Source organism: Herpailurus yagouaroundi, unplaced genomic scaffold (assembly GCF_014898765.1).
Source record: "Herpailurus yagouaroundi ecotype Mexico unplaced genomic scaffold, PumYag 207, whole genome shotgun sequence".
In the NCBI taxonomy this organism is placed as follows: Eukaryota; Metazoa; Chordata; class Mammalia; order Carnivora; family Felidae; genus Herpailurus; species Herpailurus yagouaroundi.
In genome coordinates this window covers 3,282,925-3,305,118 of record NW_024412438.1, presented here as the reverse complement: position 1 = coordinate 3,305,118, position 22,194 = coordinate 3,282,925, and the positions used below count along the sequence as shown (strand labels likewise).

Sequence of the window (22,194 nt, the reverse complement as noted above, 5' to 3'; positions counted from 1 at the left end):
CCCCCCCAGGAAATTGCCCCAGACGCCTCCTTCATCGATGACGAAGCAGTAAGTTAATAAAGCACGGGTGACCATCTTTGACCCATGGACGCCAGGTTTCAAATGCAAAAGTAAAGAAACCTTTTGGGGAGGGGGGCCTGGATAGCTCAGTTGTTTGATCATCTGACTCTTGGTCTCAGCTCAGGTCTTTAACGTTTATTAATTTTTGAGAGACAGGAAGAGACAGAGTGTGAGCGGGGGAGGGGCAGAGAGAGAGGGAGACACAGAATCCGAAGCAGGTTCCAGGCTCCGAGGTGTCCGCACAGAGCCTGACGCGGGCTCGAACTCAACAGACCGCGAGATCATGACGTGAACCAAAGCCGGACGCCCAACTGACTGAGCCACCCAGGCACCCCTGTGGTGGAATTTTGCTCAGGTCTTGATCTCAGGGTCGAGAGTTCAGGCCCTGCATTGGGCTCCGCACTGGGTGTGGGGTTTTTTTGTTTTTTTGTTTTTTTGTTTTTTTAACTATATTCAGTTAGGATTCGCTGTGGCAGAAACCCCAAAGTGCAGTGGCTTACATCAGAGGAGTTAACTTTTTTCTTCCTCAAAGAAGGCCGGAGGCAGCCCTGCATAGTTGTTGGGGATCCGGGCGCCTTGTGGTGATTCCTCTGCTGTCCCTGCATTGTGGCCTTTGTGCTCTGGTCGGTGGTGGCGGCCGAGGCTGCCGCTCTCTCGCCTGCATTGCGGCCGCTGTTCTGCGGCAGGTGGAGAGACCGAGGAAGAGTATCTTCTTCTCCTTTGGGGAGACCTCCCCCACATCTCCCCAGAGTTCCTACCAGCGCTTCCATTTCTGTCTCGTTGACTAGAGTCTGGTCACGTGACCACATGTGGCTTCAGGGGGAGCCCAGGGGTGGGATAGCCTTTTATCCAGTTGGGTGGTGATTTGCCAGAATGTTGGGCTCCTTCACGTTAAAGGTGAAGGGGACGATGGATTTGGGGACAGGACAGCAGCCACAGTGAATGACTCCTGTGTTCACACGCCTGGATCCCCTGCCGCTGGGCTCCCTCACCTCAGCACAAGGAGAGAGAAAACCCCGGGTCCCGTCAGGCTGTGTTCCGGACGGGAAATCTTGTTCTCTCCGTAGGGAGGTCTCAGCCTGTCAGGAGGGGGCTGGGGAAGTGGGGGGTGTGCTCTTTTTGCATTCAGGCTCTTAGGAAAAATACCCCCCTCTCGCCTCTTCACAGAGAGGTGTCCATCCCTCCGCATGCTTCTTCCCGCTGTCACTGTGTCCCCTGCAGGTGTATCCTTGACACGGTCCATAGTTGGGCCCTTTTTGTCCTCAGCCTGGGAGGCAGCAGAGAGCTCAGCCAGGGGCGAGAGTTCTTTCCTGCAGGTAGAGTCCCTCGGAGGAGACCTCACCAGTGACGCTGAGAGCTGGGCCTGGCCTGCACTCAGGTCTCTGAGTGTTTCAATTAGAGTCCCCTCACCCACACGGGTCCGGGCGACATTGGTGTGACCTGCCCTTTCGGTGAGGAGGGCAAGAGAGAGCGGCAGCCTCCTAGAAATCTTGCCAGGCTCCCTCTCTCCCAGCTCCGCCTCTGAGGTCCACTCTGGTGTGGAGTCTGCTGATTTTGTGATGCCAAACCAATGAGAAGGAACGCACGTGTAAAAACCAATTTTTAGAGGAAGAATCCTAGATTTTTTTTTTTACCCTGAATTCTTCTTCTTTTTTTTTTTTTTTCCAACGTTTATTTATTTCTGGGACAGAAAGAGACAGAGCATGAACGGGGGAGGGGCAGAGAGAGAGGGAGACACAGAATCGGAAACAGGCTCCAGGCTCTGAGCCATCAGCCCAGAGCCCGACGTGGGGCTCGAACTCACGGACCGCGAGATCGTGACCTGGCTGAAGTCGGACGCTTAACCGACTGTGCAACCCAGGCGCCCCATGAATTCTTCTTTTTTTTTAATGTTTGTTTATTTTTGAGAGTGAGAACGAGAGAGAGAGAGAGAGAGAGAGAGAGAAAGGTGAGTGCAAGCAGGGGAGGGACAGAGGGAGAGGGAGACACAGAATCCAAAGCAGGCTCTAGGCTCCGAGCCGTCAGCACAGAGCCTGGCGTGGGGCTCAAACCCACGAACTTGTGAGATCATGACCTGAGCTGAAGTCGGACGTTTGACCGACCGAGCCACCCAGGCGCCCCTACTCTGAATTCTTAATCAGAAAATTGTATGCAGTCCTTTTCGGTACATTGAACTTACGCATAGTTTGAGCACATGTTCCCAGCAGTGATCCCCCGCCCCCGTACTCGCTCATGTTTGGGGGTACCGCCTTGGCCTCCCTTTCCCTGAGGGCAGGAGAACGTCTGGGCGGCAGCCCTTCATTGGGCATCGGACGAGTTTGATAGGTGGGGGGTGAAATGGGGTATCGCACAGGGGGGAGTTAAGGACACTTAATTGTGTTCTCCTAACTGGGTCGGGAAGCATCATTGTACCGTGTGACGGCCGCCGTGGGTAGCACGGGGGGCGGGGGGATGGTCGTAAGATGATTCCATAAATTCTGGGTTTCTAGTGAGTCCCCGATCTCTCACCCAGATCCCCCACTGCTGCTCTCTGTCTCCTTTTCCAGTTTAAGCGGCTACAGGGCAAGAGGAACCGAGGGAGGGAGGAAGTCAACTTTGTGGAGATCAAAGGTGACGACCAGCTCAGTGGGGCTCAGCAGTGGATGACCAAGTCGTTGACAGAAGAGAAAACCATGAAGTCATTCAGCAAAGTAAGTGGGAAGGGTCTGTTGCATGGCTAACTTGGGGGTGGGGGGTGCCCAGAGCAGAATCTGGGCCTGCTCCTGTCCCGACCCCACACCCGGTGGTTACCCCCCAGCACCTTTCACAGATGCCTGCCACCCGTGGGACTGGAGCCTGCGCCGAGCCTCGCGGATGCAGCCTCCGCCTTCCAGAACTTTCCAGAACTTTGCGGCACTTTGCTTTCTGTCTGGGGGGTGGAGTCTTGTCACCGAGACTGGGCGACTCGGGAAGAGCTTTGATGTGTTGTGGCTGTCTCCCCGGCGGGACAGAACCCGCAGCTGCCCTGCCCTCTCCCTCTGTCACTTCCCGCCTCCACCCTGCCAGGCTGGGGCCTGGCTCAGCACATCTTTGAGGTGTGGATGGAACAGCAGAGTCCTGGGGGCTCCGGTTCTGAGTATGCACCCCCTCCCCTCTCCTTTTTTGCTGTTACTTATTGTCGCCAGCTGGGGGCTTTTCGGGTGTTTATTCTCCACACTTCCCACACCACACGCCTGCCTTCCTGTGCTAGTTTTCTTCAGTCAGCGTGAGGGACCCCTCTCCACCTAGTAGCTGAGCACAGCAAACATGGACATTTATGAGCCTGCCATGGGGGGCGGAATGTGGGGAAGCCCTGGATTCAAGCCCAGCACCAGCAAGGCCAAGGTCGGGCATCTTCTCCCCGTCTCCCTCCCACTCTCTCCGCTCTGTTCTGTGGCCACAGATGGCCGTCTGAGCCCTGGCCGTTTGTTTTCACCGAATGCTGGCGGTCGTACAGGACAGAGCAGAGGGCTGTGGTTAGATCAGCACAGAGCCATCCATGTTTCCTGGAAAAACCACTGGGGGGAGCGTGCTCTCCTAACCGGGTCGGAAGCATCACTGTCCCGTGTGACAGCCGCCGTGGGTGGCGTCCACCGTGGCCAGCGAGTGCATCGTGCTTGTCGGCTTTGATGGTGACGTTAAACGGTGTCCCACAGCAGCCAGGAATTGGGGGTTTGCTGCTGCTTGGGTCCTTACTTTCTTTGCACCGCCTCATGGTGTTACAGCTCGACTGTTTAAAAAGAAGAGAAACCTACGGTTCGTGTCCTCGAGGGCTTTACGGCACAGCCGGGAGAAAGTTGATGAGTGATGGGGGGTTGCCGAGGACCCTCTAGAGAGGAGTGTTGGGGGCTGGGTGGGGCTGATAGGATGCTTCTGGTCTGAGGCAGCACTGGTGGGGCAGGAAAACCGTAGGGTGAAAAAGCCCAGACCAGTATAGACTTTGACAGTAAAGCTTTTGCTTCAGAGCTTGGTTAGGGCTTGGGTGTAGTTACCAGTGGAGGCTGGAAGACTGGGGAGGGGTGGGTGGTGGTGAAAATTCGGATTCCAGGGTCTCTGGGGAGGCACACGCCGGGGAGGGGGGGCGGGGGCGGGCTTTCAGCTAGAGGCTGGGGATGGGAGAGCTGGGGAAGCCGTAGGTAGGAGCAGGCTGGGTGGTTGGCCTGCCGGGGAGAAAGGGACAGAGACAGGGAGGGCTGAGGCGGAGACGGGCAGGATTACGAGAGGGAGGGAGGTCACCCAGGCCCTGGAACAGAAGCTGTTGTAGAGTCACTACACGTAATACAGCCAGCTTCAAGTGCCCACTGTGGGCAGAGCCCTGTGCTTGTTGCTGGGGGTGGGTGGGGTGGGGTGGGGTAGGGTGACCAAAGAAACAGAAGACGCAATCCTGACCTCAGAGCATCTCCAGTCCAGCAGAGATATTAGCAGGCTATTTCAGGCAGAGCTTCTTAGCCTGGGTTTTTGGCATAATGGTTTTAATAAAAACCGTTTTGTGAGCGTACAGACATAAAAACAGCCCCAAGCTGACTTTTCTCCCCCGGGTTTTAGGCCAAGTACTTGGTTTCTAAGCCCCAGCCTTGCACCATCTGGGCACGTGTGATACTTCTTTTCTTCCTGTGGCTTAAAGAGTGTGTTTTCTTCCCTTGCAGAAGAAAGGGGAGCAGCCAACGGGCCAGCAGCGGCGGAAGCACCAGATCACGTACCTGATCCATCAGGTGAGAGGGTCCCCGGAGACCCCAGGGACAGCCGGCTGAGACCCCTTGACTGCGGGCCTGAGGCCCCTTCACCGCCCCGTGGGCTGGAAGCCCAGGTGCCAGGCACCAGCTTCCCAGGGTCCGTTCTCCATGTGGCCACTAGGGGGGGGATGTGTCCTTCAGAATCTCCTACCACCCCACCCCGCCTCGCCCTGGCGCCTGTCACTTCCCACTTCCCTTCAGCCTCAAGTGCCAGGGGCTTGTGAGTAAACTAGGTGGAGATTCAGATACCCAAACATGCACGCGGAGGGCAGCAAAGTGGTTTCTCCTACGGTTCTATTACATGGCAAGTTTATCAGAAATAAATGGCGAGTTTATCTATCTAGGGATTTAAGAATCTAAAGAAAAAAATGGGTTCACCAGCTTTTAACAGAACATCCACCTGATAAGGATGTTGGTTTTGTAGTCTCCACTTCTGTGGCAGGAAACAACACAAATAATTAAAAATCGCAGCTAATCCAAACATGTCTTCTGGAATTAGAGTGTCACTTACCTGATAGGACCCAGCAACTCTCACTTATTTAATCATTAAGCAGACATCTTTTGGAGACCTCCTGTGCCAAACGCTGTCTGAGACCCAGATGGGAACGTGCTGTTCTGGGCCTTTCCCTGGGGACACATTGCTGCCTGGTGATTTCAGGGGGAAATCTGCTTTTGCTGTTCTTGTCAATGGTTCACCTTCCTTTTCAGGGACTCCCCTGACTTGTCCTTATCCTGACTTGTTATTTGTAGGGAAAGGATTCGAGCGTGGGGTTTTCTTTTAAGCCCAAACCCCCCTTTTTTTTTTAAATGTTTATTTTGAGAGAGAGCACGAGTGGGGGAGGGGCAGAGAGACTCCCAAGCAGGCTCTGCAGTGTCAGCGCAGAGTCGGAAGGGGCGGGGCTTGAACTCATGAAGGGTGAGATCGTGACCTGAGCCAAGATCAAGAGTCCAGTGCTCACCTGCTGAGGCACCCAGGTGTCCCTAAACCCTAACTCTTCACCTCCGCCCCTTAACCAAGGGGAGGTGGGCAGATACCAGCTAACTCTGGCGGGGTGGGGTTGGCGAGCCCCCCTTCTCAGGTGGTGCCTGTAGGGTCCCCAAGTGTGGCGTTGAGGTCAGCAGAGGAAAGTCACAATTCTGGTGCCTTCCAGTCTGTATTTCACAGCTTCAGTTTGTGCTTGAAAGGGGTGTGAATTTCTAGGGTTCCACATCCACCGTGTGCAGCACAGCAGTGACACTCCGTCTCGAGACACAGCTGTCGCTTGGTGTCCCGTGTGGCCCTGTCCACATCTTTGACACTGTCCTCTCCCGCTTGGCTGGTCGGGCATCCGAGGCATCTGATGTCCTCCTTTCAGATGCAAATTCCAGCTCACCTCTGTCAGGTTTCCACTGGAGAGATTCGGTTTTAATTCCAGCAGGTGTAGGACCAGGATGCTTCTGTTCTGTGTTTGTAAAGATTTTATGTATTTATTATTACTTTTTGAATGTTTATTTATTTGAGAGACAGAGAGAGAGCATGCACGAGCAGGGGAGGGGCGGCGAGAGAGGGAGGGAGAGAGGCAGGGAAAGGGAGAATCCCAGGTAGGCTCCACACTGTCAGCCCAGAGCCTGACGAGGGGCTCTAACTCATGAAGTGTGAGATCATGACCTGAGCCGAAATCAAGGGTTGGACGCTTAAGCAACTGAGCCACCCCTGGGCCCGTGTAAAGATTTTTTAAGTCGTGTCCACACCGCACGTGGAGCTCACACTTAGGACCCCGAGGTCGAGTTGCACTGTCCGCCGACTGAGCCAGCCGGGCGCCCGGGGCCAGGGATCCTTGAGTCTTTGCTCTGCTTAAACCCCGTTAGCTCTTTGCTTTCTCGGGGTCTCCCCTTCGACCTGAGTCAGAGGAAACAGTTTGGCAGGAGATTTGCTGCTTCCTGGACGTGTTCCGGGCGGCAAGGGGCTGGTGCGGGAAGCTCACGGAGGCCGGGGGAGAAGTCTGTCACCCCAGGCTGACACCCCCCCCCCCCCCCCCGCCCGTGTCTCTCGCCGCAGGCCAGGGAGCGGGAACTGGAGCTGAAGAACGCCTGGGCCGAGAACAAGCTGAGCCGCCGGCAGACCCAAGCCAAGTACGGCTTCTAGGGCTCCGGACCCGGCTGCCCCCGGGACCTCCTGCAGCCCGGCGCCACGGCCTCACCTCCGGGAGCCCTGCCGCCTCCAAGTCCAGGGCCTCCTTCCCTGGGGACCCAGCCCTCGCCTCCGCGAGGATGAACACGTGTGATAGATTTTTCTTAACAGAAGTTAGAGAACTCAGCTCCTCTCTGTCTTGGAGCAAAGACTCGAGCGGTGATGCTTCAGACGGGGCTCCGAGTCCTTGGATGGGAGTTTTGCTCCCTCGTGGGTGTGATGAAATGGTGAACCCCTCCCTCCATCTTTTTTTTTTTTTTTTCTTTTTTTAATTTTAAACCAGGGATGTCTGTTGAAATAAAACATTCAGTCTGACGGACACTGCTCGCCCTAACCCCTCTCCTACTTTTTCGTGTGCTCTCCTTTTTGCATTCTGGATCTTTCTCCTGCATTTTCCTGTTCCTCGGTCTGACTGTACCTAGTGTAATGCACCCCCCGCCCCGCCCCTCACAACCTGCCTCATGATTGCCTTGCTTTTCTCCCCTGGGCCCACCGTCTAAACTGGGCTCGTGGCCATTGAAGACTCTGGAGGCGTGCCTACGACTTCGTATGGGGCGGGGGCCTGTGGTCCCAGATCTGGAAAGTATCGCCGATCTCCGGTGTCTCTGGAGACTAGAGGAGGTCCTTTCTGTGACGTGAAAGAGTCGCTTCACATCTGTTTCGGTCCAGCAGGAGGTGAAGTGGTGAAATGTCCCTGGAAAGGACTCACGTTGACAACCAGTTGCCATTGGCCATGAACGGCTTGGAAGATTTGTGTGGAGCTTGGGGGCCAGGCAGGTCTCCTTGGGGACTTCTGGACCCCTAGCTTTTTGTTAGAGAGGGAGGAGTGGTTGGGGGAGGGAGGCGGCAGGGTCACAGACTTGGGTTGGCGGTTCTGCACCGGGATGCCACGTGCAGCAAGACCGGTGGCCTGATTCCTCCGCGGGGCAGGGCTCAGGCAGGGGCGGGAGACCCACGCCTGTCCTGGGACCATGCGTCCTGCGGCCACTACCGGAGCGGGGTGCTGGGGGTGCCGGGGCTCTGGCCGCGCTCGACTGCAGCTGCTTCCCGATACCAGGGCGTCGAGAAGAGCCCTGAAGGGAGAGGCCCCGGTGCCGGGCCGTTGGAGAAGCTCGCCGTTTGACAGTCCTGGTGACAGATGGGAAGGTGAAGGTTACGGCCAAGGGGTCATTTGGAGCGTGTGGCGGCATGGGGACCCGGGCATGAGATGGAAGAGGCGGGAGGGAGGGTCTCCCCGAGCTCACGGTCTTGCGTGTTGGGTAAGTTGAGGAGTCTGTTTCTCATTAAGTACGGCGGAGGGTTTCGTCACTTACAGGAAAACCACCCACTTATCTGAAATCTGACCTACTTGGGGCTGGAGCCAGACAGGGCTCCTGCATCCCACGGGGACACTGGGGCTACAGCTGCCCGTGGCGGTGCCTCCAGCCGTCTTCAGGAAGGAGCATCAACCCACTGGCACTCCACTGCGGAGGCTGCGGGACCTGGGCCAAGGCCACTCGCCGGGGTATCTGAGGTGGTCACCTGGGTCGACAGGCCCCAAAGTCTGAGATCCCGAGTCCAAAGCTTTGTCCTCTGTACCCGATGTGCTGCCTGCACATGCAGCCCGGCCTCCTGGCCTGCCGCACCCCTGGGACCCTGACACGGGGGGCTGCGTCATGACCGAGATGCGGGGGCTCTGGGCTGGGAGGCAGGATGTGGCCCTTAGGGAGAGTCCTGGTGTATTCTGGAAGTGGATGGATTTAGGCCTGTTGTCTGTAAGGCTCTTACCTCCCACCTCAGTTCTCTGCAGATAGTCTTGGGCCAGTTTTTAAATTTTTTATTACTTAAAACAAAATTTTTAAATGTTTATTTTAGAGAGGGAGAGAGAGAGAGAGACAGAGTGTGAGTGGGCAAGGGGTAGAGAGAAAGGGAGATACAGAATCCGAAGCAGGCTCCAGGCTCCCAGCTGTCAGCACAGAGCCTGATGCGGGGCTCGAACTCATGAACCCTGAGATCATGACCTGAGCCGAAGTCAGACGCTTAACTGACTGAACCACCCAGACGCCCCTATTATTTTTTTAATGTTTATTTATTTTGAGAGAGTGCAAGTGAGCGAGTGGGGGAGGGGCAGAGAGAGGGAGAGAGAATCCCAAGCAGGCTCCATACTGTCCATACAGAGCCCCACACAGGGCTCGAACTCATGAACCGTGAGATCATGAACGGAAATGAAGAGTTGGACGCTTAACCAACTGAGCCACCGAGGCGCCCCTTGGGCCACGTCTTTTAAAGCCACTTTTTAGTCGTACCACTGATGACCTTTTATTTGGTGGTTGGGATTTCCTGGTCACCATGAGAAATACTGACAGGTTAGAAACAGTCCTCACCTGGGAAGGCTTCCCGCAGGCAGTAGCCTCGAGTTCTGATGAATTAACGGGAGGAGGGCAAAGGCTTTGGTCTGAGTGGGTCCAGACAGGCCCCGGGGGCCACCAGAGCCACCGGGGCTAAGCCTGGGGTGCGGTGTCGCACGGACCAGGGGAGCAGAGCCCAGGAAGCTCAAGTCCTTGACTACCAGCAGCTGAGGGGCGCTGGGCGGCAGGGGTGCGGAGGCGCTGCGGCAGGTGGAGGGGCTGCAGGAAGCCCTGTGGGGCCTGGGGCGGCCGCAGGGTCGCCGGAGCGCTCTGTGCTCCTGGCCTTGCTGACCTCCCCTTCCTCTGCCACCAGGGGGCAGACGTTCTAGGGCTGTCGAGGTAGTGGGGGGTGGGGCTCAGTGGTGACGCCACTGGCCCTCCCTGGGTGGGGGGGGGGGGGGGGGCCCGGTGCTGTGCTGTGGCCCAGGACCCAGGAGGTCGTGGTGGTGACCTCCACTCACCCCCTGCCCCGCTGCCAGTTCCCGGCACCTTAGTCATCGGGTTCTGGGTTAGCTGAGGGAGCAGACAGGAGGCCAGGGAGGGTCCGGAGAGCCGCCGGGTCTGCCCTGGGGCCGAAAGGGCCGGAGGGGAAGGCTGTGCCCTCTGCTGGGATCCCAGCGAGGCCCGATGGAGGCTGCGGGGCCGGGGTAAATGTCCTCTCAACTCTGGGTGGACTGAGCCAGAGGGCGGCCCTGTATGGAGGGGGGCGGGAGGATGGGGTGACTGGGGAGGTGCCCTTCCCCTGTGGTGCCGGCGTCTCCGGCAAGGGGGGGGCAACTGCTTCAGGAATCGCCCCCCACCCTCCTTCCCTGCACGAGGCCTCTCCATCCCCAGGCCTCAGCGCAGGAATGGAGTGAGCAGGATGAGCAGGGGTGCTGGTCCTGGTGAGCAGGGGAGGCTTCCCCACCTTCTTCTTCAGGGCCGAGCCTGCAGCGGGAGCCCCTGGGAGGACAGGGACCTTATCTGCTGACCCGGGAGGGGCCCCTGATACAAGGGGAGCGCTGGATCAGGATAGCAGGATCTGGGTGTGACGGCCTCCAGCTCCCTGTCACCTCCCCTCTCTAGACCTCACTTTCCTATTGGGTTGAACCAAAACAAAACAAAACCACCCCAAACCCAACAAACAGCAAACAAACAGAAACCAGCCACAAAGGGCCTGGCTTCCCTGGGGCCCAGGCAGTCCTGCTTCACTGCGCCCTTCCCTTGCACGGCCTCATCCTGACGCAGCCTGGCCTGCAAACAGGGAAGCATTCTCTCCATTTCGAAAGGCCGCCTCGCCAGCACAGGACCCAGGCCACCAGCCAGCTCGCACAGAGACCCAGGCTTCTCCCCACGTCCACCTTAGGGATCCTCCCGCCCCACCTGCTGAGGGAGGGCGAGCTCCGCAGGGGCCTGCCCTGTCCCCTCTTGCTTTGTTCCTTCAGGGACACCCGGGGGGGGGGGTCACTAGGCATTTCTTTTCCCCCCCCCCCCCCCGCACCCCTCCCCCTGGACATTCAGACTCGACTTCCAGTTCCTGCTGTGCAGTGAGCCTCCCCTCCTTCTGCGGCCTCCCCCAGCGTGGGGCTCCCCCAGCCCCGGAGTCAGCCAGAAGCCCTCTCCCCACCCCCACCCCCACCCCCACCCATGGAGTTTAATCCAAGACCTTTCTTGCCCTTTCAGCCTCCCTCCCTGATTTCGGCAAAGCCATCTGCTCCTTGCCCTCCCCTCCCCTCCCCTCCCTCGGCATCTCTCCCCCTGCTCTGGAGAGGCACAGACAGAAGGGAGTGGAGGAACCCCAACCCTGTTGACTCAGCAACAGAAGCTCTCCTTAAGCTGATTAGCACTGGCTGCAAAGGGGGAGAATTCACCAGTCACCGGAGGTGGTGCCCGTGCCAGGCTGGGGGGCGGGGGTGGGGTGTGGCAGCGGCAGGCGGCGCCCAGGCCTAGGGAGCACCGCTTTGGGGACGGGTCTGGGGGGTTTCTGGGCCCCTGGCAGGTGGGGGGGGGCGGGGGGGCCTTTGGCGGGAGGAGGGACCCTGATGGGCACGGTCTTGACTAAACTCCCATAGGAATGAGTGTAAGAACGGCTGCACCGGTGGGACCCCGGAGTCCCCAGAGCCCTGCCTCAGAGGGCCCTCAGTCTGAGAGAAGAACGTGGCCCGCGGCAGTTCCTCCAGGAGGCGGAAGCCCAGGGTGTGGAGCCGTGCAGGGGCAGAGGGCAGAGGGAGAGGGATGGAGTGGGTCTGGGTGGGGAGGTGGAGTGGAGAGGAAGCCTCACAAGAGGGCAGGGGACAGGATGGGGTCCTGACTGAGGCAAGGCCTGAGCCCAAGAGGCTGGGAAGACACAAGAGACCCTTAGAGCCACTGCAGGGCCCCCCATCCTCCTAAGGGGCTCACATACACAGGTCACCAACGCACGCTCCCCTCCCCAGGCCTGTGCTTGGCAGGGGGGCCGGGGAAGGGGGTACAGGGCCTACCCCTCAACCGCTCTCCCCCCCTGCCCCCCTTTATTTCCTGGCACCCCCAAGTGATGCAGCCACCCCTCTGCCCCTGGCTACCTGCCCGGCCCTGCTAAGAACAGAACACTCCGTGGGCCCTTACCCGGGAGTCTCCCGGCCCCCCGATTTGTGACCCTTGCCCGGGTGTCTCTCAACCCCCAGACCCACTCCCCCCCACTGCAGTGGTGCTCGAACCACCTGCCCTCCACAACAGGACAGAGAGGGAGCCCGAGACAGACAGAAGGAGCGTGCGCTACTTGGATCCCTGTGGGGAGAGGTGGTTGGCGATGATTTATTAGCCAGACAAGAATCAACAAACAAGTTCTAACATCTGTTCTCGCCAAACCATTCCTCAGACAACAGCAGCATTGGACCAGGGCCCAGACCTCAAAGGCTCAGAGGGCCAAGGAAATCAGACTCCAGGAGAAGCCAGGCAGCGGGAGGCAGCAGGCGGCAGCGGGCGGCAGCGGCCGCCCTTGCCCAGCGGCCTCGCCCACTTCCGCAGAGGACCACCGATCACTGAGATCACTGAGCCACCGGATTCTCAGGGACTCTGGGGAGGGAACCAGTGGGTGTGCCCCTACGAGGAAGGGACTTCGCCACCTGCTCCTCTGAACTCCAGGCTTCTTTGCAGGGTGGAGGGGGGCAGACCTGTCCAGGGAACACGGCTAAGCTGCGATTTGGGGGAGGGAGCCGGCACCCAGGCCCCCATGCAGTGGAATTCTCAGAAGTAGCCAGGTTTCCCATCTGAGGAAATCTCTGACATTTCCTGTGGAAAAGAGTTAGGGAATGTGGGGGTAAGAAACAGAGTGCAAAACGGGGTAACTAGGAAGCCTGGGTTCTGGGCCTTGGCCTCGGCCAAGTCGCTATCCCTCTCTGGCTTTGTCTCCTCATCTGCGCAGTGAGGAACTTGGCCCAGATTTGTAAGGGCAGAGGAGACACTGCTCCTGCCTCCCTGCCCGTAGCAGACATCACTAATCAATCACGGTGCCCTTTTCTGCTGAGTGCAGACCTGACCTTAGCATCCTTCCCAACGTGGTGCCCTAGGCAGCCACGACCAATGGATTGCAGTTGGCACGCAAGATGACACCATTCTGCCATCTTGGCGATAGATGGTGGCTGAGGCCCTTTCTGGCTCTGATCGCCCACGGTGTGTTCCGTGCACAGTGCACATTTCCTGAGAAGGGTGCCCCGCGTGCAAAGGTCTCTGGATCTGGGGTCCCGGGTTGTCCTCCCCCGGCGCAGACTCACCGGGCTACTGAGGAGGCCCCAGGGGAAGCAACGCCTGGCTTCTGTCCTCCATCTTCTGTCTAGAAAGCTTGTGGGGGAGGGTGTGCCCCCAGCGGGACAGGGTCTGGTGGGGCACGAAAGGACCTTGCCCGGTCACAGAGTTCTCAGAATGCAGTTGCTGGCCGGCTGGGTTCTGCGGAGAAAAGGGCGATCCCAAGGTCACACCCTCTACCCTCCGCCTCTCAGGCTCACCTGAAGCCTCAAGGGCTATCGTCTGGTCGTCTGGTCGGAACAGATGTCGGCCTGCGGAGAAGAGGCTCTCACCCCCTCTCGTTCCTTCAGCAACCATTTCCCGAGCACCTGCTCTGTGCCAGGCACTGTGCTGGAACTCAGGACACAGCTGAGTGAGTCCCAGCCCCTGCCCTCAGGGAGCGTGCACTCTGGGGGGGGGGAAGAGGGGAGACAGCTTCTCAGGTGATGAGTGGCAGGTGCTGGAAGGCACAGTGGATGCCTCTGTAGTGGGGTCAGGGAAGTGCGTAGGAGGCAGCAGGCCGGCTGGCCGGAAGGATGACTAGGTCTGAGGCGGGAATAGCTCTGGAGGTCCGCAGCAGCTGGTGGGAAGGCTGAGCAGGAGGTCCCCTGTTCCGCCAGTGTGGAGGGCCACACGGACTGATTAAGCAAGACCTTTCTGGCTTCCTTGGGGCAGAGTGGATCGGAAGTGGCAGGGTTGGTGGTTAGACCAGTTAAGAAGCTCTTGGAAGATGGTGATGAGGGGTGATGGGGCTGAAACTGGGGAAAGGGACCCAGCAGGAATCCGTGACTTATGAGGAGTAGTGGTGTGGAGGGGGTGTCTAGGGAAGCCCTGGGATTCTGGCCTGGACAGTCGGGTGGCTGGAGAGTCATCGGTCCGATGGGAAGTATAGGAGGGCCAATCTGGGGAGAAGGGTGAGAGCCGGTTGCTATGCTGAGTTCAGGAGGCCGTGGGGCTCTTGGGAGCTGAGCAGGAGCAACCCCCGCGGGGCATGGGGGGGGGGGGGGACAGGCTCAAGGGCTGAGGCAGGCCGGGGGCCCCAGCAGGGAGGGGGGGGAGGGGCCTGTGGAGGGGGCAGAGGCCCAGGAAGAGGATCGGAGTGGAGTGGCCGGAGTGGCCGGAAGGTCTAACACGGCCCTGGACTGAGACCCCGAGAGAAGGCAGGGAGGTGGGGGAGGGAGGAAGGAGAGGGGTGTGTGTGGAGGGGCAGGGGTGCAGGTGGCCCTCCCCAGAGCTCCCTCTGAATTGACACCAGGGACTCAGAATGGCAGGGCTGGGGGGGGGGGGGGGGGGGGGAGGGAGCCTGGGCCGGAGAGGCCCAAGTTCCAACCAGGATGACAGGATGATGGTTGGAGTCAAGATTCGGGGCACAGTGGGGAACACGTGGGAGGCACTGGGTGGGTGAGACAGGCAGGCTGGGGGTGGGGTGGAGGGCGGGAAGGCTGAGGCGGGGCCTGAGCCCCTATTTCCTCCGAGAAGTGGAGGGGTTGACAAAGGGGACGCCGTCCCGTCAGGAGCCACTTCTGGGCCTGGGAAAGGGCCGCTGGCAGCCCCAGCCTCTGCCTTTCCCCGTCGCCTGAGGCCTCTGACTTTACCCTGACCCCGGCATCCACCTGAGCACCTTTGCCACCGTCCTCAGTCTGGTTTTCGGGCGCCCCCGCCCCCTGCGGCCCGCCTTCTCCGGGCACCCCTTTACCTGGTTTCGGGGAACAGGCCTGGAGCTGCACTTCCGCAGGGCAGGGTGCGCGAGGGCGCAGGGCGGGCCCCCAGCCCCCGGCGCCAGCTGCACCTCCACCTCGGCATAGACGTTGCCGGGGGCCTCCCCGGGGCTCCCCCGGCCCATGGCGTAGAAAGCGATGGGTTCGTCAGGCTCGTGGTAGATGCGGTTGGAGGGCTTGGGGGGCGGGGCCGGGCGGGGCCTCGGAGCCGGGCTTGTGTAGACTTCGGGGGGCAGCTGGGGCTTGGCGGGCACGGGAGGCTTGGGCCTGGGCGGCTGGGGAGGCTGGGAGAGAAGGCCAGGCCGCGGTGGGGTGGGAGGGGGGGAGGGGGCGTTAGAGCAACCCAGGCGGGCGGAGGCTGGGGCCCGAGTCCCAGCCTGGGCCCTGCAGGCCCCGCCCACAGCCGCGGGCCCCGCCCATAGGCCCCGCCCCCACGCCGCTCCCTTCCCTTGCCCCAACCCCCCTTCCCCTGGGGCACCCCTCCAGCGCTGTACCTCCTTCCGCTCCCCGGCGCCCTCCTTCTGCGTGGGGCCTGCGTTCAGCGACTTTTTGAGGATGGTGCTGTACTGAGGGTGGAGTTTTGTTCCCGGGTCTGACATTTCAAGGCTTAGGGAGAGTCCTGCAGGCTCAGGAGTCTGCTGGGAAAGAAGGAGACCTCAGGGACTCGGTGCCGGAGCGATGGCGGGCTGGTGGGTGGGCAGGTGCTAGTGGAGGATGTGGGGGGGGGGGGGGGGGCACAGAAATTTGGGGTGGCTGGGTTCCCTGGGTGAGGAACAGGGAATGGAGATGGCAAGGGGTCCAACAGGGGGAAAGTAGCTTTGGTCACGGCTTGTATCTGGCATTGACGTTAACTCTGCCTGGAACGCAGGGCCAGGCCCGTCTCCATTTGTGCCTGTGGTTGCAAAAATGCAACAAGGCTTTACAAGTCTTTAGCCTGAAAATTTCCAACCCGGGGACAGATCTCCAAGACTGCCGTGCCTGTGTTTATTCTGCAGGTGTCGGAGGAGTACTTTATGGAGGTTTAAGCTATGTATTTTAGGGGCAGGGAGACCGCCTCCAGGGAGATGCGTCTTACTGTGGGAAGCTTCCCTCCCATGGCAGCTGTGCTTTAGCTCAGCGATTCAGCCCTGGGTGCGTAAGAGCCCGGGCTCTCCTCATGCCCACGGCTTTGAGAGGCTTAGGCCACAGCTTGATCTCATGCTTCTGCAATCCACCAAGTGCGTGTTCAAGCGCTGCAGGCTTCAAGGATCCACATCAGAATCCCCCTTCCCTGCCTCAGCCCCCTCCTCTCTCTGCATTCCCTTCATGACTAAAAAGCGGCACCCTCACCCCGCTGCTGGGACAGCATTTTGGGAGCCAGCACCCCCCACACCTAATGGAGCACGGGCCTTGCTCCTTCCACTGCCTCAGCGTCTCCGTATGTGCACCCCTCTCTGCGTGCCGCAGCCACTCCCCAGCTCCGGCCTCCTAGGTCCTGCGCTGTCTCATCTTGCCCGGCCAACCCATTCTTCTCTCCGGGGGTAGCCTGAGCTAAAGAAGTCCCCCCCGGGCAATCCTTTGGTGGCCACCCCGTCACCCCCAGATAAAGTCCAAAGTCCAAAGTCCAGAGAACGGGAGTGCGGGTGGGTGGTTCGGTTCCTAGAGCTCTGCCTTTGGCTCCTCGGCTTCCGCTGGCTCCCTCACCTCCAGACTTCCCTGCACCCTGTTCCCACTGCTGGGGGTCACGGCCCCTGCCATTCCCCGTGAAGTTCCACACAGGACTTGACCGCCCGGCGCAGGCCCATGGGGCACACTTCCTTGAACTGACTCCAGTCGGGGCCCCGAGAAACTGTGTCCAGGCCACCAGGGAGCTCCTTCTGACTAAGTCCAGTGGTCAACATGGGACCCACCTGCACGGCCCTTCCTTGAGACGTTCTCTTTGCTTGGCCTCCAGTGCATCACACGCCCCTGGTCCCCCCCCCCACCCCCGTCTCTCCATCTCAATTTTCTTTGTAGCTGTGTGTGTGTCTCTCTCTCTCTCTGCCCCTCCCCTCCTCTCTCTTTCTCAAGTAAATAAACATTAAAAAAATAATAATAAAACGTTTAATTCTTTTGAGAGAGTGAGCAAGCATGCGAGTGCCAGTGGGGAGAGGCAGAGAGAGGGAGAGAGAATCTCAAGCAGGCTCCACCCTGTCACTACAAGCCTGACTCAGGCTTGATCTCAGTGACTCCGTGAGATCCTGACTTGAGCTGAAATCAAAGAGTTGGATGCCTAACCTCCTGAGCCACCCAGGCGCCCCCTGAGGGCTTTTTGAATCAGTCCTTCTAGATGCTGATGAATCCCAGGTGTTTATCTCCAGCCCAGACCTCTGTCCCAAACTCTGGACCCACGTATTTCAACCACCTACTCGGTATTCCCATTTTTTTAAGTTTTTTAAAAAAAATTTTTAATGTTTATTTTTGAGAGAGAGAGAGAATGTGAACAGGGGAGGGGCAGACAGAGAGGAAGACATAGAATTTGACGCAGGTTCTAGGCTCTGAGCTGTCAGCACAGAGCCCGATGCAGGGCTCGAACTCACAGACTGCAAGATCGTGACCTGAGCCGAAGTTGGGCGCTTAACTGACTGAGCCACCCAGGCGCACCCCCCTCCCCATTTTTTAAAAGTAAACTTGGGGCACCTGGGTGGCTCAGTCGGTTAAGCGGCCAACTTCGGCTCAGGTCATGATTTCGTGGTCCGTGAGTTCAAGCCCCGCGTCGGGCTCTGTGCTGACAGCTCAGAGCCTGGAGCCTGTTTCAGATTCTGTGTCTCCCTCTCTCTCTCTGACCCTCCCCTGTTCATGCTCTGTCTCTCTCTGTCTCAAAAATAAATAAACATTAAAAATTAAAAAAAATAATAAAGTAAACTCTATGCCCAACGTGAGGCTCGGACTCGACCCCAAGACCAAGAGTCACAAGCTCCACGGACTGAGCCGGCCAGGCGCCCCTCCACATCCCCATTTGGATGTAGATCAAGGTCTCAAACTATGCAGGTGGAACTGAACTCCTGCTCTGCCCCGCCTCTCGGGGGTTTGCTCATCCTGCAGAGGCAACGCCGCTTCTCACGCTCCCCAACCAATCCTGCAAAAACTGTCAACTCTGCCTTCAAAATGCACCCTGCATTCCGCCTCCTCACCCCTCAGCCTCTTACCCCCCTCATCCAGGCTGCCCTCAGCTCATCTGAAGGATTGTAGTGGCCTCCGTCTGGTCCCCGAATATCCACCCCCCCCCCCAAACTTGCCAGCTCGTGTCACTCCTCAGGTTGTAACTGCTCGGTGCCACCTCAACTCTCTCAGCATAAAATCTGAAATCCGTATGAGAGTCTGCAGGGCCCCCTTCTTTCACTTCTCTGGTCTCACCTCCTACCTCACTGACTGTTCTCAATCTTCCTCACACACATCAGGTATCCTCCTACCTCAGGGCCTTTGCACCTGCTGTTCCTTCTGCCTAGCATGTTTTCCCTCTAGTTGTCTGCATGGCTCCTTCCCTTACTTCATCCAGGCCCCATTCAAATGTCCCCTTACCAGAGCCGCCTGACCTGATGTCCCTCTGTAAAATAGCCCCCACCCTGTTACGCCCTGTCTTTTTTTTTTTAATCAAAAAAATTATTAATGTGTATTTATTTTTTTTCGAAAGAGAGAGAGACAGAAAGAGGGGTAGAGAGAGAGGGAGACACAGAATCCGAAGCAGGCTGCGGGCCCCGAGCTGTCAGCCCAGAGCCTGACACGGGGCTCAAACCCACAAACCGCGAGCGAGATCATGACCTGAGCCCAAGTGGGACACTTAACCGACTGAGCCCCCCAGGTCCCCCTGCTGCTTGTCTTCTTGGCATGCATTTCTCCTACTGGACATATTATGGATGATCTGTTTCTCTGTCCTATGTGATGACTATCTCCTCGCTAGACTGGAAGTTCCAGAAGGCAGGGCCGTTTTGGTCACTTTGTTTCTGCTGGATTTTTCTGCTGGGTTCCCGGTGCCCAGGCCGCGGCCTGGCACACGGCGGTCCCCGGAACTGCCTGAGCCCCCTCAGGGAGGCACTCCCTGACACGGTCCCCCCCAAGTGAGCCCAGGATCACCCCACTCTGCATGTCGCCTCTCATCGCACCCGATTGCTGTGGTGTAGCCATCCTTGCTGCTGCTAAGTGAGCTTTGTGGGTTTGAGGCCCTTCTGCCTTGTCCATGGTTCTATTTTCAGGGCCTGTGAGCAGCTGGTGCAAGCCAGGAGCTCAGTAAATAGGCCCTTGACAACACCAAGGACCCCTGTGCCTGCTGTCCCTCGGGGACCCTCCTCCAGCACTCATCCTTCTCTAAGGGATTCCCCGGGACGCATGTGGGCAAAGGACCTAGGGCTGGGTCGTGGGTCCCGAGGAGGCGGCTCCTGCAGCCTGGGTCCCCCGGGGCCAGGGTCCGGGCGTACCTGGCGGGCCAGGGGTTCGCTGAGCGTCTCCCCGTAGGGGCCGAGCGGGCACACGGTGTAGTGTCGCAGCAGGTCCGGCAGCCGTGCGTGGGCGCTGTCCTCGCCCAGCACCACGTGGCGCCCGTCCCCGAGCTGGGACAGCAGGAAGTGGCGGCAGCAAGTCCGGCTCCTGGCGGGTGCCCGTGGGGTCAGAGCCACCCAGGCCCGGCCTCCCGCCCCTGCCCTCTCCGTCTGACCCGCTCACCCAGCCCGCCCCGCCCCCGCCCAAGCCCCGCCTCTGGGCCACCGGGCGCGAACCCTGCCCTTCACCTGTAAGTCAGCACAAAGGTCACGGCGCTCTCGCTGAACCGCACCAAGTAGCATCCCTCAGGCTTGGGCTCCAGCAGCCTCTCGGCCTCCCTGTGGGCGATGGGGGAGACGCTCGTCAGCCTCACACCTGTCTCCGGCTCTCGAGGGCGACCCCAGACCCCAGCCAAGCAGGCGGAAGTGGCGGGAGAAGGGTGCAGGTGGCAGAGAGGACGCGGCTCTGCTCCCACGCGCCAGGGACTGGAGAAAACGGGCCGGCGTCCCGCCCGGGGCGGGGGGAAGGGAACTCCCAGCCCCTGCATCCCCCTCAGGCCTCACCCTGCAGGGCAGCCTGGAGGCGCTGGGGTGGGGTGGTAACAGACTTGTAGGTTTCAATGTTTTTTTTAATGTTTATTTTTGAGAGAGAGAGAGAGAGACAGCGCGCCTGCACGAGTGGGGGAGGGGCAGAGAGAGAGGGAGACACAGGCTGAAGTAGGCTCCAGGCTCTGAGCTGTCAGCACAGAGCCTGATGCGGGGCTTGAACTCATGAGCCATGGTGACCTGAGCCCAAGTCAGATGGTTCACCGACTGAGTCACCCAGGCGCCCCCAGACTTGTAGATTTCAGGAGTCACCAGCTGAACTGGAGGAGGCCCCCAAAGATGCAGGAGAGGCAAAGTTGAGAAACTGAGGATGGAGGGGCTGGTGGGGGGGGAGAGAAAGCAGAACACAGGCTGGAGAGGCTGAGACCCTGGGAGACAGTGGCAGGGGCGGGGAGGGGGAACCACGAGGGCAGGAGGTTGAGGCGCAGAGTGGGGGGGCTGCAGCCTCTCCAGTGAGCCCCCCCCCCCAGGACAGATGCCCTAGAGAATGGCCTGGGAGCCTCCAGGACTCATCCGTGCACTTGTAGCCTCCATGGACTCCCGACCGCCTGGGGCCCGGCGCACGTCCCGCGCGTCTCTGGGCCGGTTTCCTCCCCGTGACTCACCTCCGGGTGATGAAGCCATGGAACCAGGGGGGGGCTGCCCCGCGCTGCAGGAGCCAGTGGGCCTGGGTCTTCTGGAACCAAGCCCGGGTCTCGGCCTGCAGGGACTGGCCGCCTTCCCCAGACACCTCTTCAGCCTTCTCAGTGTCTGGGCTGGAGGCAGGCCCTGGGGGTTGAGGACAGGCCTGGAACAGGGGAAAGGTCAAGGAGGACGAAGTAGCCGCGATTAGCGGGCTTTCTCCTGACTCCAGGCCAGCTGCCACTTTCTCATCCTCACCCCTGCTCTCTATCCCCGCTGCCTATTTTATCGCCCAGAAAGTGCTTCTCAAGGCCTAGCGGAACACTCTCCTTCAGCAACACCTGCTTTGGTTTCCAGAGGGTCTCCTTCCCCTTCCCTCCGCCCCGAGGGCCTCTCATCCAGTAGCTGGGAGCTGACGGACTGTGCATAAACGGATGTGAGACCTTCGAGAAGACCAGGAAGTCATTCCCTGGCCCGTGGGATGAAAGGAGGTGATGCTACTGGCCAACCCAGAGGATGGAAGGAGGGAGGGCTCAGCCTCCTGCAGGAGGGGCTGGGCTGGTCCGCAGGGAGGATTTCCTAATGTCCTGGTGGGTGAGAGGGACTGAGAGAGAGATGCGCCGGGCGGACGGAGGCCACGGCCAGAGACGCGGATGCCTGTTTCCGGGACCCGGTTCCCTGCACCCTGGCCACCTGCGGACTCAGGCCGAGCTTCCCAGGGACAGAGGAACAGTGAGGGGGGAATATAGCGCATGAGCATGACGGAGGTGCTCCCCATCCCCTCTCCCTCCCCCGTCCATGGGTGGCCCCAGGTCACTGGGGGGATGGGAGCCGGTGAGGAAGATGTGTCAGCCTGGCTCCCACTCACCACGGCACGGACAGCGGGGACCCTGGGGCTGGGCTGGGCCTCCTCAGCCTTCGGGGCCCGGAGCCCGGGCCCCTGAGACACGCTCAGGCCACAGCGGCTCCTGCGGGGCAATTCCACCCTCTGGAAGGTGTTGAAGGCAGCAGCAGGGGCTTCGCGACTTCCTGTTGGCACAGAGAGGGAAGCTGGGGTTTCTCAGTGAGGGCCCTGCGTGCCTCTGACCAGGGATCTGGAGGACGGAGCAGAAATGCAGGCGGGACCACAGGGGGTCTCTGAGGTGGGGGAGGGTAGGGAGACAAGGAGGTGCCCACCGGCCAGGGAGACAGGACTGGGAAGCCAGGGGGCCTCCTGATGGTCCGGAAGTGCCACGGTGCTGGGTGGGGGGTGGCGCATCTCCTCAGGGCAGAGCCGTGTCTTTATGGCCCAGGACCGCCCGCCTCCTGGCCCGGGTTCTCCTCTGCACCCGTCCTCTCTAAGAAGCACCCCGTAGACGCTGCTACCTGTGTTCCCCCGGGCCGAGTGGACTGGAGCCCCGGCCAAGGAGAGGGGGTTGTGGGCGCCCTGCCAGCCGGCCCTGCAGGTCCTGGCCTGGGGACAGTAGGAGTGAGGGGGTCTTGATGTCCCTCCCCTCACGGTCCCCGGCCTCGCACTTACCTTGGGGGCATATCTGGGCCAGAGGGGGCTCCATGGGGGCAGCCTGAGAAGGGAGCCCCCGGAGCACGGGATGTGTATGTGTTCCCCGGGGATGTGCACACTCAGCAACTCATCTCCGTCACCCGGCC

The 22,194-nt window shown here is 59.8% G+C and overlaps 2 protein-coding genes across 4 annotated transcripts in view; one reads left to right on the top strand and one right to left on the bottom strand.

Annotated features, from left to right (window-relative positions):
• PRCC (proline rich mitotic checkpoint control factor) overlaps positions 1–7,315 on the top strand; it is a 22,411-nt gene extending 15,096 nt beyond the window's left edge. Inside the window, 4 exon segments of the mRNA XM_040452583.1 lie at positions 1–48; positions 2,607–2,750; positions 4,725–4,790; positions 6,850–7,315. Coding sequence (XP_040308517.1) covers positions 1–48; positions 2,607–2,750; positions 4,725–4,790; positions 6,850–6,936 — 345 coding nt within the window. The 3' untranslated portion in view covers positions 6,937–7,315.
• On the bottom strand, positions 6,139–22,194 carry SH2D2A (SH2 domain containing 2A). Of its 3 annotated transcripts, none has more exons than XM_040452586.1 (9): positions 22,067–22,194; positions 21,416–21,576; positions 20,532–20,713; positions 19,570–19,659; positions 19,261–19,429; positions 15,322–15,465; positions 14,806–15,111; positions 13,100–13,271; positions 6,139–6,253 (listed from the first exon to the last, which is right to left on the bottom strand). In XM_040452586.1, exons 1-8 carry the CDS (start codon positions 22,098–22,100, stop codon positions 13,104–13,106), a joined length of 1,254 nt encoding a protein of 417 aa, XP_040308520.1. In that variant the 5' UTR covers positions 22,101–22,194; the 3' UTR covers positions 6,139–6,253; positions 13,100–13,103. The 3 variants fall into 3 exon arrangements, with proteins under 3 accessions (XP_040308520.1, XP_040308519.1, XP_040308521.1); XM_040452585.1 differs by lacking the exon at positions 6,139–6,253 and adding an exon at positions 12,111–12,617; XM_040452587.1 differs by lacking the exon at positions 6,139–6,253 and adding an exon at positions 12,111–12,617 and having other exon boundaries at positions 15,322–15,462.

Coding starts and splice junctions, on each gene's coding strand:
- SH2D2A (XM_040452586.1), bottom strand. CDS start 22,100: ATGGAGCCCCCTCTGGCCCAGATATGCCCCCAAG. Junction 19,660..20,531: donor CATGGCTTCATCACCCGGAG/GTGAGTCACGGG, acceptor CATCGCCCACAG/GGAGGCCGAGAGGCTGCTGG. Junction 15,466..19,260: donor GCGAACCCCTGGCCCGCCAG/GTACGCCCGGAC, acceptor CTTCTTTCCCAG/CAGACTCCTGAGCCTGCAGG.